Genomic DNA, 21059 nt, shown 5'->3' with positions numbered 1-21059 from the left:
TCTACAAGTGGCCCCAGCCCTGTGGCAGACCCTAGCAACTCTTCCATCTACTTAGCGGTGTTTAGTATAAGAACACTGTCCATAGCCCGTGTCAGAGTGTGCATAAAATCAGACTTTTATGTTGGCCACACAGTATGTATGTATGTACCCGTCTCCTGTGTCAGAGCGTGTATAAAATCAGACTTTTATGTTGGCCACACAGTATGTATGTACCCGTCTCCTGGGTCAGAGCGTGCATAAAATCAGACTTTTATGTTGGCCACACAGTATGTATGTACCCGTCTCCTGTGTCAGAGCGTGCATAAAATCAGACTTTTATGTTGGCCACACAGTATGTATGTATGTACCCGTCTCCTGTGTCAGAGCGTGCATAAAATCAGACTTTTATGTTGGCCACACAGTATGTATGTACCCGTCTCCTGGGTAAAAGACATCCTTCAACCCTCTAGTCACATAAGACACTAAGCTGAATAATCTTCAAAGCTTGTCTGGTTAGGAATTCAGTCAGGTTTGGAGAAGCAAAAGAGAATCTCTCCTGGTACTAATTCAAGGCCATTAAAACTTGGAGTTGACAAACATTTCATGCTGTGTTCTCTTTCTTGTCTAGCTTGAAAAACAGAGTCCTTGTCGGCATCTCTACATCTAGTCTCAGAATATAGAGTTACTATAATCATTTTTATCATTTGTAAAGATTAGATATATGTTTTTATTGAACAATTTATCTTTTGTATTATCTCTTTCTTCCCTTTCCTCCTCCTTACCACTTCCATGAGTTCCCCTAACTTGTTCCCTCTCAACTTCACGTCTTTTTTCTTTATCATATATACATATGTACACATATACACATTTATACATTTATGTACATCTGCATACATACACATATGCACATGTGTACATATATGCATATATACACATACATATGTGTACACACATATACACACATGTGCATATTTACATATCTGGATACATACAATATCTGCATATATACCTAAATACACATATGCACATATAAACATATACACATATGTCCTATATACACATATGAACATATACAAATATCTACAAATGCATGTATGCACATGTATGCATATAGAACATGCTAAACCTATTTAGCATTGTTTGTATTTATATGATTTCAAGGACTGAATAATCAATTAGGGGCCTCATTCCTGGGGACAAGTAATTCGCTGTCTCTCATCACTTCTTAGTTGCCTATAGTTCTTTGTCTAGAGGTACCAACCCACGAGATTTCCTTCTTTCACGATAGCATGCCTATTGATGTTATTTTTCAGCTTCTATTAAGGTAGATGTATTGTTGAGGTATCATGTGTGTAGCTTTCCTGTCATTTCTAGGAGACAAATCCTCGTTTTCTGGTCCTCTGACTCTTACCCCTCTTACTCAAGATCTCCCGAGCCTTAGATGCAGGTGTTGTGTTGTAGATGCTTCACCTGGATCTAGGCATTCCATAATTACATATTTTGACCAGGTATGCGTGTCTTTATACTGGTTCTGTCTGCTGTAAAGAGAGACTTCTTTGATGAGATGTGAGAGCTACATTTGTTTGTGAGTATATAAAGATAAGAATCTGGAATGAAGTTGGGAATTAAGCTGGATTAGTAACATGGCAGTAGACGATTCTTTAAGACACATGACCTCACCATCCCTGGGAAGCTAGCTAGCTACTTTTCCAATACCAAGTATGATGTCACTCCTATAAGTGTGCCTTAAGTCCAATTAGACAACTTTTGGTTACAGCTAAGATATGAGTGTCACTACTGCACTGTAGGAATATCTTGCTTTACTGGCTATTGTGATTCATAGGCATCACAGCTTGGCCAAAGTATGGCTGTTCCCCTTCCATAGCAGCTTCCATAGTTTGCAAAAGCTAGTCCTCAGGAAAGAGGTGCTCATGGCAAATCTAGCTCAGCTCTTCGAGTCCTGTGTCCCAAGTGTTTGCTGTCTTTAACGATGGAGAGTCCCTTCAACTTCCCGGAGGCAAGCAGGGCAACTGCAGTGGAGTATGTTGCTTTGGGAATCTCTTGGACTCACCTGACCAGCAACTTCAAAGAGGGGTTTGCATGCCTAGCACTGGAGGATTTTAGTCTACAGCTCTCAGTGACAGGCAACATTGTCAGCTCAAGTGGCATAGCTTCATTTTTTAAAAATGCAATTTTAGGTTAATAAGCTGTAGAATTCCTTATGTTTGTTAAACGTTGTCAGTGTAATTTTCCCTCCCCATCTCTCTCCTTCTGATTTTCTTCTCTACTCTCTCCCCAGTTAGGTCCCTGCCCATGTCCCTCTTGTATCATGTCATCCCTATCTCTACAACCCCCCAATTATCCCATTTTACTTTTCTTATTTCTGGAGTTACTCCAGATTTTATCCTCAAACTTAAGGATTTGGAGCTAGGAGGTGCAGATGAGGAAGAACATACAGTGTTTATCTTTCTGGATGCACTTTATACAATATGATCATAAGTCCATCCACTTACCTGAAAAATTTATGATTTAATCTTAGTTTTACAACTGTATAGCAATCCATTGTGTGTACACAACATTTTCATGACGCCTTCATTGACAGAAGGACATTTAGATTGTTTCTGCTCCCTAACGATTGTGAACAGGGCAGCAATGAACATGAATGAGCAGATATCCACGAGAGAAGATGCCCATTCCTTTAGGCATATGCCAAAGAGTGGTGTAACATAAACATATGGTAAAAATATTTTTAGGTTTTTGAGACTTTTTGCCATTTTTGCTTCTCAAATGTCCTTCCCAGCTGACTCATTGAAATATCCACCCCTATCTTGACCCCCAGCACACGCCCATGCCCATGCTTGTACAGAATCCTGTGATTCCTCCCTCCTAGCACACTTTTTTGGCTCTAATGTTTGAGCCAGTGTTATTCCTACATGTATCATGTATCTCACTAGCCAATGGTGAGCTCCTATACAACAGAAATGCTAACATGAATGGTTTTGTCCTATGTTGAACTTAATGGCACATTTCATTTATGCAGTGGGCACAATGCCATAGTGGACATACAGGGATGTAAGCCTTTGACCCCAGTTGACTTCCATAGGGTTTCTCACCCTGTCATTCATGAGCATTCTGACTTAGAACATGTCACTTTCCTAAGGATTCATCTCCTTTGCCTGTAGAAATAAGTAAACCATTGTCTTCTTCATACAGACCTGAGTTATGACGGTGCCCGCTCAGTGCCTGAAACACAAGGTCCATAAAGCATGCTGGCTCTATTGTCTCCAGGAAATCTTAGATTCCATTTCTCCTGAAGATATAACTGGACTTGAGAGCAAAGTCAGTAATTTCTGGGTAAAATTTGTCTAAATTAAATATAGGATAATCTAGTCCTTATGTGTAATTAGGTGACCAGAAATTTCACAATTGTTCAAAAGTATAATTTTAAACATTTAAATTTCCATAATTGCTTGGAAACTTGATAATGAGTAAATATGACTAGACATGTTCAAACAAATAGTTTTCTAAAAGAAGTACAAGAAGACACTTTGAAATCATACCAGTCTGCGTTAGATAACATGTAAGTCAGTCCGTTTACACCTTGTAATTCCTCTTTTAGAAAACTTTGCCAAAGGCATTTTCCTGGAGTTTTTGCTAACACACAGCCTGTTTGCTAAAGAAACTTGAAAGCCAAGCAAGTTAAAATATTTTTAGATGGACAAAAAAAAAAAAAAAGAAAGAAAGAAAAGAAAAGCTGCAAGTGGGTGTGAACGATGAGACCCAGATGTGAAACTGTGGGATGCTATTCCAGACACATCTGGCTGCTCTCTGGCCCCTGCGGTAGTGGTGTCAGTGTTTATAGACTTGCCTTTTCACATGTGACATAGTTAAACTTCAGATGGACAGTCTGGAGACTTCTGTGTTTATCTGGATGTTAGTTTCATTGAACGGGCGCTGAATCAAAGGCCTTGCTTAATAGGCTTTGAGTCATCTGCTAAGGAGCATTTTCTAATAAAGAGTGATGACTTCCCTTGGTGGCCACATCCATGTGTGCTACAGGATGCCTCTGTAGCAGGCAGTAAGCTGGAACTCTCCGTAGCTGAAGGAATGAATGAGCCACACTGATGACTTAGACTTAGTTATGGTTCATATGAAGGAAAAGTCAAAGTTTAGGTTCACATTAAGTATTGTTTGGTCTGAATATATACATAGTATAGCAATCAGGAAGAGAAAACTAGATTATATGGGAGGCGAAGCTCATATGAGGTTTAAGAATTCTGGTGTGTAATAGAGCCACTCATGAGAAGCCCAGGTAGGAATAACATTTGTGTGAATTGTGTTCTAACTTGGAAATTGCCCATGAGACTGCATATCTGTTTCTTCATGCTCAGGACAGAGCTCATGTAGGGTGAAAGATGTTTTCAACATCTCTTTGAAGCCTTCCTTCTTATTGCATGACTATGCTTCTTATATTTAAGCATTTAATTATTGTGGTGTTTGATAATAATGGAATTAATATTTATGCTGATCACAGAGCTACTGAAATAAAAGAGACTTTCTAAGATAAAAATGATGAATTATTCAATAAACTTTTTTACCTTAACACATCATATGTTTGTGTTTATTAAACTATGAATTCAGCAGTAAAACAACACAATAACAGCAAGAACACCCTAGTACTAATACTCAAGGACACTGCAATTTAGGGAAGAGACACTGAGAAAAGAACATAATACAACTGAACAAATGTTTTAATAGGGGCATCAAATCAAGGATGCTAAGAGGCAAGGAGGGATTAAATGGTTAGAATTACCTAGAGGACTTAGTATCTTTATTCAGTCTCAAATGTAATGAGATAAACAACACAGAAGGGGCTTCCAGTGGGCATGTGATTAGAATCATAGGTACACAAGTAGCAGCTATGTGCTTCATGGTTAGCTGGTAAGTCTGGGTACAGTGTGTTTAAGAGTGAAAGAAAAAAAGCCAAAAGACATTAAACAGAAGTGATAGAGAAAGACAGGCCCAACAAGATTCTACGTGACTTGGATCGTTCCCTTGAAAGCCATTAATTGTCATGCTGAGGGTAGCTTATCAAATATATACTTTACAAATTCATCCTGACAAAGGTTGGAGTAGGGAGGAGGTGGGCACAGGCTATGGAAAGCCTGATATGATTGTGTCTTTTTATTGCTGAACCTATAGTTTAATAAGTCCCTACCTATGAGAAAAGGCAGCAAATCTGATACCTTCATCAGACAAGAGGATAATTTTGGTGTCTCTGCCCTAATGAAACAAAATGTAAATTCAAAATGCGTGTAGTACATAGTGATAAACAGCATTTGGGGAAGCAAAACAAGGAACACGGAAAGATGGAAATAGACTATTGGGTTTGGCCAGTTAAGTGAATACCATGTATAAGGCACAAACGTGGTGGAATACAGGTAGAGCAGTAAGCTGTGTGGTAAAGCCTGTGGAGTATATTGTCTATGTGTTCCTCCTGGTATTGATATGTTTTTGTTCATCCTGATCAAACCCCAGTGGATAGTCAAATATTAATACATATAGCTCTGAGAAATAGCAAGCCTAGAAGACATTTAAAAATTATCAACATATTAAGCTTACCAAAAAACCATTGGCATCTATAGGATAACCTGGCAAGAATGTAAAAATAAAAGGGAAAAAATAAGAAGAAAGAGAATAGCCTTGTCTGGGAATGTATATAACAAAAGAAGAATCTGCATGAGTTTTACAAAGCAGCCAAGAAAGAAAATCAGAACCAAAAGTTGTCATGGAAACCAATATAGAAGAAAGGGGAGGGTAGCCCATAGTGACTGATTCTGTAGGATCTGAGCATGTTTCCAGTTTAGTGACCATGCATGCACACACAACAATGAGAGACAGAAAGCAGGGTGTGTTGACTTGATATTAAATGTGCCAAAACTTAAAAGGATAGGACTACTTGAAATGTGTAACACAGCACACATATGTAGGATGAAAAATTCTTATGAGTCAGTAGTGGTGCACACTGATAGACTATAGTGTAGACAAGGATGCAGTAGGGTCATGAGAAAATTCCTATGCTGTCATCTTAATATAATGAATCCTTGTGACCTCTTTCATTTAGTACCCTGAGCTGATGGTTGCTTCTTATAGCAACAACGAAGATGCTCCCCACGAGCCAGATGGAGTGGCCTTGGTTTGGAACATGAAGTTCAAGAAAACCACACCAGAATATGTCTTCCACTGTCAGGTATGTGTCATCAGAGTAAAAATAATTCCTATCTCCTACCACACCGAACACAGTTCGAGCTGCACTGCATCTGTATTGGGTTGGGAAGAAGAACCAAGTTTAAAAATGGAATTGTTGACAATTTTGGAAAATTCCCCCACAGTAACCTAATGTTTTTGGAAAGTGGCAGCCCTGCTCAAATGATTAGGGAGCCTGGTTGGGAACTGTGTGTCATTCTCGTTCTATTTAAAACAGCCTCCATGAAAATGAGTTTATAAAGATCTCACACTCATGAAGAAATTGTGGTGTGCCACTTCCTCTGCTTAGGGGCAGCATATGCTAGCCCACCCATGTGGACTCCCTGAACGCATTACCAGTCAAGTTCCCCCTGTCTCGGAAACACACTTCAATGGATGTCGCTGTTTCTAAGTCTCTAGGTGCCGTATTGTTTTGGAGATAAGGATACTTTTGGATCTGAGTTGGGGGAAGCTTGACCACCAATATTACCGGAGTTGTTGAGAACGATAGATGCTGTTTCTACTTTGCAAGTGCAAATTGTATCAGGGCACTGGGGGTGGTTTACTCCCTGACTCTAATGACATGTGACTTCTTTTCTCTTTGACACACTGGCACTGAAATTAGGGCACACATGTATGCATTCAGCTTTGTTCTATTGCCATGACTTTGCCCAAATGACAGGCCTTGGTGTTGGCCAGTATAGCAAGCCCTTTATTAATGAGATTATGCATAGGAAAATGGAAAGCATGCATTCTACATCAAAATTTCAGTTCCTCAAATATTAGAATTTGGAGGCTCCGAGAACTCTGAATGCATTTGTCTAAAGAGGCAAATCTGCTTGTTTCATCCTAGGACACTTTGTGCCAGGATCTATCTAAGACCTGAGTATCTTTTTGAAGTGAAATATGTTTACACTTTAGAACATTATCAGATATAATTTGAGGAAAAGGAGCTGCTGGAGTAAAGGCCTAGCTTCAACGTGATTGAGTAACCTCTAACTCTGGCCATGTTTTTCTAATTTGCTATCTCACAAACGACTTAACAAGAAGCCTCGGCCTGCATAGTAAATAACCTTTCTTTTTCTGAACCTTTGAAATGAAAACAGGGTTTTTTTCTTTTCCTTCCTTTCTTTCTTTCTTTTTTTTTTCTTTTTAAAGATTATCAAGTTTGTCAGCCTGATAGGCTCTTTTTGTAAACATAGAAGCACAAAATTCTAATGCTGTTCAGTTTTAAGGGTTTGCTGAATTGCCAGGAAAATACTATAGGGCTTATGGGATAAGGAGAAGCACATTTCTGAAAGCCAGGGCCTTTTAAACTGTTTTGATATACAGAAAGCATATCTTTCATTTTAAAACTCCAAGAAGTAGCCCATGCTGTTTCAGTCAATGCTTATGATGTTTATCATAACTTAAGGTTTTCTAATTCTATTAGCTGAGTACTGGTGGCCTGTGGCAATAATGGGTAATATGGTTAATACTCACAATATTATATGGTAAACAAGCCAATGGGATCATGATAACACTGTATAAAGAAGACCAAGTCTTTGAAAGTATCAGAACCTTTTTAATGATTTGTGTTGTCAGGTCACAAAGCTAATACCAGCATTGACTGAGGCAAGGATCCTTTCTTCCTTCTCATGACGGTTCGGGTATCACTTACTAAAGACTTAAGTGGTCATTCAGCTTCAGTTTTAGTTTCTCATTTAGATGATCCAATATATGTGTTTTAGAAGAGAATATGGTCCTGATTTGATTTGATTTGATTAAAATCCAGGCATTATGTGAATAAGCAAGATAAAGTCACATAAGAGATATGAAAAGACATTGAATAAAACTTCTTCATCTTGGTGCTGGAGAATTGGCTCAGAGGATAAGGGCATTTGTTATTCTTGCGGTGGATCCTGGCTTAATTCCGAGCACCCACTTGGAGGCTCACCACTCTCCTAGGCACCAGGCAGGCATGTGGTGTACAGCTATATGGATGGATAAAGCACTCATGAATACAAAATAAAATAAATCTAACAATAAAAATAAATAAATAAATAAATAAATAAATAAATGTATGTATAGATTGGGGGGGGGACAAAATAAAAAAATCAAAACATATCTCTTCATCTCCTAAAGTGCCCCTACTGTCTTTAATTCATTAGGTAACCAGAAGCAGAAATGACAATTTTAAGCTTTATCTGATATCTTCTGGAATATTTAGGATTCTACCCAAACTGGGTAATTTGATCCTCACTGGTGCTGAAGACTGTAAAGAACTTAAAACTTTAGGTATCAACTCAAAGCTATTTATTTACATTTTATTAGATAATTTTTTATTTACATTTCAAATGTTATTCCCTTTCCTGGTTTCTCCTCTGAGAAACCTCTATCCCCTCCCCCTCCCCCTGCTTGCCAACTCACCCATTCATGCTTCCTAGACCTGGCATTTCCCTACACAGTGGCATAGAGCCTTCACAGGACCATAGTCCTCTCCTCCCATGATGACCAACAAGGCTACCCTCTGCTACATATGCAGCTTGAGCCATGAGTCCCTCCATGTGCACTCTTTGGTTGGTGGTTTAGTCCCTGAGAGCTCTGAGGGTACTGGTTGGTTCATATTATTCTGCCTATAGGGCTGCAAACCCCTTCAGCACCTTGGGTCCTTTCTCTAGCTCCTCCACTGGGGACCCTGTGTTCAGTCCAATGGTTGTCTGAGAGCATCCACCTCTGTATTTGTCAGTCACTGGCCTTTCAGGAGACAGCTATATCAGGCTCTTGTCAGCAAGCACTTATTGGCATCTACAATAGTGTCTGGAATTGGTGACTGTATATGGGATGGCTCCTCAGGTGAAGCAATCTCTGGATGGCTTTTCCTTCAGTTTCTGCTCCACACTTTGTCTCTATAACTCCTCCCATGGGTAATTTGTCCTCCCTTCTAAGAAGGATCGAAGTATCCACACTTTGGTCTGCCTTCTTCTTGAGCTTCTTGTGGTCTGTGAACTGTATCTTGGGTATTCTGAGCTTCTGGGCTTATCAGTGAGTGTGTAACATGTGTGTTCTTTTGTGACTGGATTATCTCACTCAGGATGATATTTTCTAGTCCCATCCACTTGTCTAAGAATTTTATAAATTCATTGTTTTTAATAGCTGTGCAGTACTACTATAATATGCCACTAAATAAATATACCACTTTTTCTGTATCCATTCCTCTGTTGAGGTATATCTGGGTTCTTTCAAGCTTCTGACTATTACAAATAATACTGCTGTGAACATGTGTCATTATTACAAGTTGGAATATCTTCTGGGTATATGCCCAGGAGTGGTATAGCTGGGTCCTCTAGTAGTACTATGTCCAATTTTCTGAGGAACCGCCAGACTGATTTCCAGAGTGGTTGTACCAGCTTGCAATCCCACCAGTAAGGGAGGAGAGTTCCTCTTTCTCCACAACCTCGCCAGCATCTGCTGTCACCTGAGTTTTTATTTTAGCCATTGTGACTGGTGTGAGGTGGAATCTCAGGGTTGTTTTGATTTGCATTGATTGGTTTTGTTGAAAGATTACTTTCTTCCTTTTCTAGGGTGCAGTTTCCCTCCTTGTGTTAACATTTTCCATCTATCATCCTTTGTAGTGCTGGTTTTGTGGAAAGAGAGTGTGCAAATTTGATTTTGTCATGGAATATCTTGGTTCCTTAATCTATGGTAATTGAGAGGTTTTGCTGGGTATAGTAAGTCTTGGCTAGCATTTGTGTTCTCTGAGGGTCTGTATCAGATCTGTCCTGGATCTTCTAACTTTCATAGTCTCTGGTGAGAAGTCTGGTATAATTCTGATAGGTCTGCCTTTATATGTTACTTGACCTTTTTCCCTTACTGCTTTTAATATTCTTTCTTTGTTTGGTGTGTTTGGTGTTTTGATTATTATGTAACAGGAGAAATTTCTTTTCTAGTCCAATCTATTTGGAGTTCTGTAGGCTTCTTGTATGTTCATGGGCATCTCCTTGTTTAGACTAGGGAAGTTTTCTTCTATAATTTTACTGGCCCTTTAAGTTGGGAATCTTCACTCTCTTCTATACTTATCATCCTTAGATTTGGTCTTCTCATTGTGTCCTGGATTTCCTGAATGGTTTGGATTAGGGGCTTTTTTGTCTTTTGTATTTTCTTTGATAGTTGGTGTCAATGTTTTCTATGTTATCTTCTAAACCTGAGATTCTCTCTTCCATTTCTTGTATTCTGTTGGTGATGCTTGTATGTATGTTTCCTGGTTTCTTTCCTAGGATTTCTATCTCCAGAGTTGTCTCCCCTTGTGATTTCTTTATTATTTACATTTCCATTTTTTGATCCTGGATGATTTTGTTAAGTTCCTTCACCTGTTTGGTTGTGTTTTCCTGTAATTCTTTCAGGAATTTTTGTGTTTCTTCTTTAGGATCTTCTACCTGTTTACCTGTGTGCTCTTGTATTTCTTCAAGGAAGTTATTTATGTCCTTCTTAAATTCTCTATCATCATCATGAGATGTAATTTTAAATCAGTCTTGCTTTTCTGATGTGTTGCGGTAACCAGGGTTTGCTCTGGTGGAGAACTGGGTTTTGATGATGCCAAGTAGTGTTGGTTTCTGTTGTTTATGTTCTTGAACTTGCCTTTCACCAACTAGTTATTTCTGGTGTTAGCTGGTCTTGCTGTCTCTGACTTTGGCTTGTCCCTCTTGCAAGCCTGTGTGCCAGTACTCCTGGGGATACCAGTTCTCTCCAGGAGGAATTTGGGTATGGAGAGCTGTGGTCAGAGTCAGCTCTGTGATTCTGACAGAGACCAGAAGGATCCTGTGTCCTGATGACTGTGTGAGGGTCCCTCTTGGGCCAGGAATTTGAAAAGGATTAGTGGTCTTACCTGTGTTAACAGGTGTGTAGGCCCTCCTGGGAGACCTGCTCTCTCCTGGAAGTATTTGTATAAGTAGCTTTGTGGCACAGGATCAGCTCTGGGTGCAGATGGAGACAGAAAGACTCCTGTCCCAGGCAGCCCCTTGGTTCCTGTGTCCTGAGGGTTCTGAATGAGCAGCAGCCATGGTCCTACCTGCACTTAGAGGCCTATCTGCACTCCTAGGAGTCTTTATCCTGCCCCACCCCCCAGTGCTATTTGGGTATGGGGCCCTGTGGCAGAGAATCTGCTACAGACAGAGATGGAAACAGGAAGGCTCCCCAAGTCAAGACTATTTTACCTAGTTACATGTGCATCTGAAGATATCTAATAGCAGAACTATTCTCTCAAATGTCAAATAGGTACTTCATGGAAGTGACCTAGATATTCATAAAAGACCAATTTAGGAAATCATATTTAAAAAAACATCACACAGAATGCAGTTATACTATACTATCTAGTTTGTGCCATTATTTAGCAGAGCTTAAGCATTCTAACTAAAGCAACTGCAGGGACCAAACTGTAGAACCGGTTTTCTGAAAGGTGAAAAGAATGAGCTCTGAGCCCTTGAAAGGAAGGAGATAGTGAGAGACTTGACAGTCAGTTCTCGACATCCTCTGGTTCTGTGTGCATGAAGTCAACTCACTGTGGTCTAAGAATATCTGAAAATAAACTACCTCTACCAAATACACACATACTTTTTGTCATTATTCTCTGAGGAATATAGTAATAAGATGTATTCCATTTGCATTGCATTAGTTACTGCAAATAGTCTAGAGAATGCTTTAAGCATACAGGGAAATATGTACAAGATATATATATATATATATATATATATATATATATATCACCCTTTTTCACAAAGATTTGTGCACCTACAGATATTTAAAGGAAGGGAGGTCCTGAAACCAGTCACCCCAAAAATACTGAGGTACAACTCTATACAATCCTTCTAAAGACTCCCAAGATATATTAGGCCAGGTTTTGTTGGTTTGATTTTCACAGAAAAAAAAAACCAATGGGAAATATATATCAGATATTCAAGAGATAAAGTTATCCTTTGAAAGGTAGGAGAGAGAGAGACTTTTAAATGAATTTGTTCATAAATTTGGAGGTTGGGCAAGCCTAGAATATGTAGAGCTGGCCAGAGGGTAGAAATTTAGGTAGTGGGGGATGCTGTGGTCCAGAGACTGAAATCTGAAATCTGTAGGACAGGCCAGTGAGTAGAACTTCCATGCTGGCAACAGAACCAGTTCTTCTTTGGAGAACTCTGGCTTCCTCTCTGAAGGCCTTCAGCAGATTAGATGAAGCCTCTCTCATTATTGAGAATAATCTGCTTTACTCAAACTTTACTGGTTTAAGTATTAATAATGTCTAAAATATACTTTCCACTGACATCTAGACTACTGTTTCATCCATAAACTGGGTGCCAACAGGGTAGCCAAGTTGACACAAAGTTAATACTTTTATTTCGTCCAGAGCAACCCAGGATAGTCAAGCTAATGGCAGGTCACTTTGGGATAGCAAGCAAGTAAGTTCATCCAGAAAGCTCACCTTGAAGAGAATATGAGCATCCCTTGGTAATGACAAAACGCATATTTGAGATAGTGGAGAACGTGTCTACAGTACTAAATCTTCACATATACGAGTGTTGAGAATTCTTGACATTTGTTACCATAAACTCTCAGTGACTGCAGATTAGAAACTGGCTCCAAAGAATGATGAAACAAGATAAGTATACACAGGGAGGAAAGCGAAGTTGAAATCAGTTGGCATTTCCTCCAAAGACCATATCCCGGGTCATTGTGTACCAGTCAGGGCTGCAAGCACATGTCGGTGTATGACCTTCTGCTGTGGAGGGAGGAGCATGAATAGAGAAGAAATGAACCAAGTTGAGCCTTTACTTTGGCTGACTGTTGCAGCCACCTGGGTGACTTTAGAATAACTGATGCCTGGGTTGCAACCTCAAAAATTACCTTTAGAATTCTTTATCCCTGGGTTCCATTCTGCGAAATCCTGGTGTACTTTGTATGTGGTGTCAATGGGCAAGCACTAGACCTATAGCAGATCATCAAAGCTTTCTCCCTGGCAGCTTGGCTCTCATAAACTATGGGATTATTATTATCTTCTAACCTGACAGAGAAGTTTGGAGAGCCAACAGAACTCAAATTAATGTGAGAAATCTGGCTTGGTAGCACACTCTACAATCTAGCCCTCAGGGTGTATGTAGGTAATGAGGGCACCTTTCTTTCTTTCTCTTTCTTTCTTTTCTTTCTTTCTTTCTTTCTTTCTTTCTTTCTTTCTTTCTTTCTTTCTTTCTTTCTTTCTTTCTTTCTTTCTTTTTAGCTCCATGCTAGCCAGTGCTACAAAACCAATAAGTCATATATGTCTGAGAAAGCAAATGCCCTCCATTGCAGTATATGACCTTTTCTGACCTTTAACAAATTTTGTTTGTTAAAGCCAGTACTTTCCTGATGCTAGCTCACCAAAACCAAGTCAGTTGAATCCTCTCTCTCTCTCTCTCTCTCTCTCTCTCTCTCTCTGTGTGTGTGTGTGTGTGTGTGTGTGTGTGTGTCTTCTGTGGCACTCTGGTAATTTAAAGATTAGATGAATAGTGTGCTTGGTAAGACGTATGACTGTGGAGTAGGAGAAGGATGGGGTATTTTACGGTGATGGTACTTCCTTCGCTGTAGCTAATGGTTTCTTGTAACTCTCCATTGTTCCTATAAGTGCAAACAAATCCGGGTGCCTCATAAAACCATTGTTTCAGGAAACAAACTTCCATTCCTCTTCCTTCTACAAGGCCTGCCGAGCTTTCAGCCTTGTCATGCAAAGCTTTCATATGAAAGCTTGTTTTTTTTTGTTTTTTTTTTTTTTTCTGTTGTGAGTAAGAAGGCCAAATACTTTCTCCCTTCATGGGCGGCTTCATGTGTCTACTACACTAAATTTTTCATGTGGGCACTGGGCCTGCATTTTCTATTTTCATTTCAATAAAAGCTGTCTATACTTGGAAAATATCGGTGCGCTCTGCATAGAAATCAGCCACACGGCCCCATCCCATTCTGGCAGCGCTCCTGCTGCCTTCTGTAGTGGCTTCACACACTCTCATTAGATTATATGTCTGGCCACCCTGCATTGCTTACTCTGGTGTGGTTGTTCTCTTTAAAATGGAATGAAGGGAATCGGAAATATATATCTTAGAATTATCTGCATCGGACTAAGTAAAAAGTGCTTTATTTAGTGGCTTAGTGTGGTCAGAGGTCTTCTCTCTTCTCTCTCTCTCTCTCTCTCTCTCTCTCTCTCTCTCTCTCTCTCTCTCTCTCTCTCTCTCTCTCCTTCTTTCTCTCTTTTCCTATTTTCCCTGATTTGGCTTCTTTGTTCAGGGCCTCTCCTCTATTTCAGGACTTCTGGCAGTTGCCTGCAACTGACCATAGCTAACCCACTATGGTTTGGGGAGGAAGGCAAAACGTGAAGCAGGGTGATATCAGTTGACCTTACTGGTGCCAGTGTTAAAAACCCTCGGTTATATTTTTTTCCTATGTGTGGCTTCACTTCTCATTAAGATTCTGCAAAGATTATAGATAGAGCTGGAGCTGGTGGCCTCAGCTGCCCAGCCTTTGGGTCTGCTAAGGTTCCCAGTGACCTCAAAGAGAGTTATCCTTGTGAGGAGTAATGCTAAACCAGGATAGTGTCTAGGCTGCTGGAGCCGGGACAGGAAGTCCGACACTGAAGCTCCACTCCTAGCTGACAATACAGCTCGTGGATCCTGCTGGCCCTGCTGGCCTTGTTATGCTCCCTGGTCCTATAAAGACGCCTTTTCCAGCCTCTGGCAGGATCGTGAGGTTCATTTTAATTGGGTCAATTTCCCAACAAATTATGTCCCTGACATTCATAGTCCAGACATCTATAAAGCAGCATCCCATAAAAAGTTGTTGGACACAGCTCTAAATGAATTTGCATTTCTTTTCTAGAGTATATTTTAACTAAGAAATATTAGAGTGTGGCTTATGATTTTTTTCTTTAATACAGAAGGATTAACTTTCTTAGGAACAATCTGGGAAAACTATTTTTAAGCAAGTCTCTTGATTTGCTTAAAAGGGCCTTATTAGCAACCAGAAAGGAAACGGGAAAAAGAATACAAGATTCTTTGAAGATCTGTGCTTCTTATTTATTGTAAGTTCCTGACATTCCAACTGAAACACGTCATAGGTGCTTTGTAATGGGAAAATCAACTCCATGGTCAAGAACATGCAGGCCAAGGAGAGACCCAGTTTTCAAATGAGATGTTTGATACCTCTGAGTCACCAAACAGAAGAGGATAGCGCCACAGCTCTTCTGCAGCTATGACACACGTTTCATAGTACAGAGGTATGAAAAACTAAAGATTACCTACAGGAAGAACATAAAGGTAAAATTAACTCTTAATTGAAAAAAAGAGAAAACAAAACAAAACACTAGAGTGTCATGGGTCAGATGAGAGGAATAGGCCTTACTGACTTTAAATGTGCAGACTGACATCAAACGTGGACATAAGGAAACAATTCTTTTATGCAACTAAATGTGACTGGTCTGATGATTGAAGTTTGATCTAGATAGGGGTTGTTATTAAATGAAACAGAAGTCACTCCATTTTCCATTTGGCCCAAGAAGCTAGAAGCAGAAAATCAGGCTTACTTTCATTCACCCTCTACCCTCTATTTGGGTCTTTTCCAAATGGTAAGTGACACAAGGACTGGGCCCAGAGGTGATGCCCCTAATCTTAGCAACGAGGAGGCAAAGCCAGGTGGATTGATGTAAGGCCAGCCTGGTCCATGTGGCAAGTTCCAAGTCAGCTAGGGCTATAGGGTGAGAGCCTAATTGTAAACAAATAACACAAGAAGTAAAATTAGATATTGAGATAGATCTTGGGTAAGATGGATTGTTGTATAGGTTATAGCAAAGAGATGGAATTCGAGGTGGTTCCTTATCTGAAAACAGCAGTTAAGGGCTGTGTATATGTTCCTGAATGCTAGTGACCAACAAGCAGTGACTGACTTGATGCCACCATAAAATAATCATATAGCTTTTGAGCAAACTGTTTTTAAATAGTTTCTTCATCTTGCTATAGCACAGGTCAAGCTGAAGCTTCCTGGTATGATAACTAAAGGTGTCCTATGAATATGTATTTATGATAATAAAGGTGTCCCGTTAATGTGCATATATCCATCTAGACATGAACACCAGAATTTTATATGGCACCCATTCTCCTAAATGTCTTTCCCTCCTCTTCCCCATTTGTGCTATAGCCCCCTTGAAGGATTTTCTCCATCTGTGCTTCAAGGGATTGCCCCCACGAATTGTTGTTGGTCATGTCCATCACAACCAGCAGGCAGTATGAACAACTTCTCTGGCCTATGACATTCACATCCATCTTCATTCCCAGTAGCTATTCACCAAGTCAGGGAAACCTTGATTTGGGTATGGAGCTGAGGAAGAGTATTCTGAGGGGTCCAGGATTAATGAGGAAAGGGGTCTATACCCTTCTTAAGATAACTGTGCTGACAAAATACAACATACAAGCCAGTGAGACAGTTCAGCAGACAAAGATTCTTGCAGCCAAGTTTAATTACCTGAGTTTCACCCTCAGGACCTTCATGGTAGATGGAAAGACCCAACTCCAGCAAGTTGTTCTCTAGTACAACAAAACCACTATGGCATGCATGTGCATTAATACATGCGTGTGCACACACACACACACACACACACACTGTGTATGCATACACAGCTCTTCTTCTACCATCTGAGGACACAGAAAGGCAGCAAGCTCTCAAACACTTCTTCCAGTAACACTGATCCTATCTTATTAGAGCCCTACTGTGTGAGCTCAGGACTTTTAAGTATGCACGGTTACCAAATGTCATCCCATCCATTGTTAGAGCATCAGCATAATGCATTTAGAGGACCAGGGGCGTAGGTCAGCCCACAACAAAAGGAAGAAGAACATTGCATGTTCTTCATTCACTAATACTGCAGAAGAGTTCCATGGGAAGAAACTGAAACCTAGCTAAGCATCCTCATTCTCTCACTTAGCTGTAACCTTGAAACGGTTTTGAAAATTCATCCATTTGTTCAACAAATTTTTACAGGATACCCACCCTAACCATTCCCACGAGGCAACAGTTGGTTGAGATTCTGAAGTAGCTATCGCTTCTCCACAAAACATGGCTGACCTACTTGGTCTTTCCTAGACTTCATTTTTAAGCACCTGGCCTACACTCCTAGATATAGGAGTTGCTTGAATCCTGTTAGTGTTGACTAGACTAGTTTAGGTGCCCCTTTTATGCACATGTCAAAGAAAGAGGAACACAAGACAAGTCCAGAATCCTCTCATGCCAAACATTGAACCATTGCTTTCCAGACTGACTGGTTATGAGAAACCTTCTGAGTCCTGGGAAGTCATTAAGTATATGCTTAGGTAAGTGTATATGGACCACAGAGCCTGGAATTACAATTTACATCTATTACTTACACACTACCTTGGGGAAATCGAAGGCTTGTTAATGAGACTGAAATATGTGAGCACATATAAAACACTTGTATGGGGCACACTTTAAGTGTCCAGTGGATATCAGCTATAGTTATTACTTAAGGTACAAGAATAAGTTTCAAAGCCTGTAATAATCTGTATGTGCTGCTTAAATGGCAGTGTCTTTAGTTTCTGAATGGGAAAGATTGTGACTAAGCGGTTCCAAGAGAAAGAATGAGGGCAGCCAGGCAGCAGGAAATATGGGGGGAAAACACTTTTAGTATGAGGGCAGAGTGAACTAACTAGTAACTGGCAGGGACACCTGGATTTCAGTGGATTAAGTACCATGCCTGCTATTACTCCTGGCATGCAGGAGATACACATACATTTTGGGGGGGTTGGATGAGAGGTCTTTATTTTTGTTGTTGTTGTTTTCTGTTTTGGATTACCTTCTCATACTGATTCCCTCAGTTTTATCACAGAACTCATAGCTCATGTGGCTGTCTGGAGTCCAGTGTAGAGTAGGCTGGCTATTTGTTGTCTTTTCTAGAGATCTGTAAGCGTGGACACTCTCGAGCATTTTCTTTACCCAGATTCAGATACCTGGGAGCAGGTTTAAAGGCATGTCAACAGGAGCATGTGGTCTCAGGAGGACAGTGGTTTCCATCACAGGTCTATAGAAGACAGAAATAGAATCCCCTCTTGATCCTTTCTTTCTAAAATGCTCTCTCTCTCTCTCTCTCTCTCTCTCTCTCTCTGTGTGTGTGTGTGTGTGTGTGTGTGTGTGTGTCTGTGTGTCTGTGTGTGTGTATGCACGAGCTACCTAATATCACCAGAACTGACCAGTTTGCATCCCTCTCCCATTACTAATAAACAAATAGACTGATGTTTCTCTAGCCACACGGGATTCACACAGTTTTATCAAAACAGTTCAGTCAGGGGGGTGCCTCAGAAGTATGGCCACTGGTGCCTTGCCCCTCCTAAGGCAAATTATATCCCACCCACATGCTTGCAATTAGACCTATAAACGTGGAAGGAGGACAAAGTCAGAAGGTATTTGGTGGGAGAGAGAAGGGGTGAAGAGAAGAGAGTGGAGAGGGGGCTTTGGTGAAGGAAAGTTACACATTTGTGTGAAATCGTGAAAGATTCAATTTTTAAAAGAAGTTGATTTTTTAAACTAAGTGCTTGTTAACAAAGAGAACCAGTGAAAATAGAATTATCATCTTTAATTCCAAAAAAAGCCTTATACCCTTTATTATAGCAAGGAGTCTATATTTAGTTCTTCCCACGTGCGTACTGATTATTAGTGTTGCAAAGACATGCTTACTCCTAGATAAAGAATTTAACAGAGTGTTGTTTTTTTTCTCGAATCAAAGATTTAGATTGGTTTCTTTATGCTTGATCATAGCTGAAAAACTGAAGTGTGCCTGGATTGGGTATCTTTAACCACAGTATCCTCAAAAACCAGTTTGTCTTGTGTCTTAAAATCGTCCTTGGAATCATCATTTACAAGTTTCACTTTCTAATTCAAAAGCTGGTATGTCTCCTGCACTCACCCATTTAAAAAGTAACTGCAGCGCCTGTGACAGTGAGCTTCGTTAGTTAGCAGTGCACCCTTGCTTATCCTGTAAGCCCATCCTTGGTTCTGTGGAGTAAGTGAGGGCAAACACAAGCATGCCTTATATACAGCAAAACCGTTTGTCTCTTTAAAATAAGTTTACTACAAATATATTCTGAAATATGCAGAGAATGGAATCAAAATGTGGACACAAGTGCCCATGTTCATATAAATACATGCACACAAAGTCAACCAAGACTCCAAAATCCCAGTCAAAAGCTATATTTCATAAAAGAGAATTATAGTAATGTTGATAGTTGGCCAAAACCTCAGGCAGGGACAGAATCCACAGAGTGTCCTGAGAGAGATGCCTTTGCAAAGCCACGCCTTGCCAGATGGTTCAGATTAGAGATGCTTAAAAGCACATGGCAGCCTGAGTTTGGCTTAGAATTCATAGTTAATTCAGTAGATAGAATAATGCAAATTTGAAACCCTATCCTGTGTATCAGAAAAACCATCAAATCTTATGATTGCTCTTAGGGGAGGTTGGTATGTAATGTGTTGATTTTTAAATGATCTAATTGAAATAGTAAAATTAACCAAGAAGACTTAGACGGGATTAAAATAAGGGAGCACACAAGTAAAAGCCCCCCTCCCCCCCATCAAGAGTTATTCCTTTAAGCTGTCATAGCCAATCAATTTGTATGGGATACGATGGCCAATTGTCATTTCCTGAGATAGACTATGCATAGGGGTCATGTTTCAGAGGCAGCATGAAAAAATGGAAAAAATAATTTCAGTGCATGACGCCAAGAGAAACCGAAATGTCCTTAAAGACCATGAAGTGCTGCCTAGATCCCCTCACCTTGCTAATAATAGCAAAGAAAACAGCTTATGCACGAGGTTTTTCTTGGACTTTTTCAGCTCTTCCTCCTGCAGGCTCTTAGTCCTCACTGTCCATATCCTGGTGTCTAAAAATCTACTGTGCCACCCTTGATCCCACAGCTGGCCAGCCTGCAAACGACTCTTTGCAAAGGTCTGCAGGAGAACCGTGGTAATTCAGAACGTAGATAGTCACATGTATTACTTACTTACAGAACCAAGTCGGCCATCACTGGAAAGAGAGCCCCCTTGGTCTTGCAAACTTTATATGCCCCAGTACAGAGGAATGCCAGGACCAAGAAGTGGGAGTGGGTGGGTAGGGGAGCAGGGCAGGGGGAGGGTATAGGGAACTTTCGGGATAGCATTTGAAATGTAAATAAAGAAAATTTCTAATAAAGAAATAAAAATAAAATGAAAGGAAGGAAGGAAGGAAGGAAGGAAGGAAGGAAGGAAGAAAGAAAGAAAGAAAGAAAGGAAGGAAGGAAGGAAGGAAGGAAGGAAGGAAGGAAGGAAGGAAGGAAGGAAGGAAGGAAGGAAGAAAGAAAGAAAGGAAGGAAGAAAGGAAGGAAGAAAGCATCTCAGATACTCAAACTCTGCCATCAAAGCAGTGCTCACTCAAAGACTCAGTTTGCTACTTCCCTAGAACAGTAACACATTCTAAGAATTTCCAAGCATAAAAACTGGAGTTGTGGTTTTTAATAACTAAATAGAGCTTTACAATCAAAACAAATGTGTTTCTCCAGCAGCAGGGACACACAGGGAGAGAAATATGGAGGGAGGTTGAGAGACTCATATGTACAGAATCTATTGAACTCACAGGCATTTTATTTATTTTTTAAATTAACATAGAATTACTCATATTAGTAAGATGGATCGTGTTCCTGTCAGAACCTGTGTCCACTGTTTAATGATCAAAACAGTGAAGTCAGCACATGCTTCATTTTATATACACCATTCTCTGTGGGGAGATCTTTCAACATTCCCTTGTCTGCTACTTG

The 21059-nt window shown here is 40.1% G+C and overlaps 1 protein-coding gene across 12 annotated transcripts in view; it reads left to right on the top strand.

Annotated features, from left to right (window-relative positions):
• Dync1i1 (dynein cytoplasmic 1 intermediate chain 1) overlaps positions 1–21059 on the top strand; it is a 311790-nt gene that overhangs the window by 197983 nt on the left and 92748 nt on the right. For all 12 annotated transcript variants that reach the window (XM_021164407.3, XM_029478836.2, XM_021164410.3 and 9 more), the window contains one exon: positions 6104–6229. In XM_021164407.3, the coding sequence (XP_021020066.1) occupies positions 6104–6229 (126 nt within the window). The remainder of the gene's footprint in view (positions 1–6103; positions 6230–21059) is intronic.

Source organism: Mus caroli, unplaced genomic scaffold, assembly GCF_978045245.1.
Source record: "Mus caroli unplaced genomic scaffold, Mus_caroli_1 scaffold_7, whole genome shotgun sequence".
In the NCBI taxonomy this organism is placed as follows: Eukaryota; Metazoa; Chordata; class Mammalia; order Rodentia; family Muridae; genus Mus; species Mus caroli.
The sequence above is the reverse complement of the archived record's forward strand: the minus strand, read 5'-3'. Positions and strand labels throughout refer to the sequence as shown.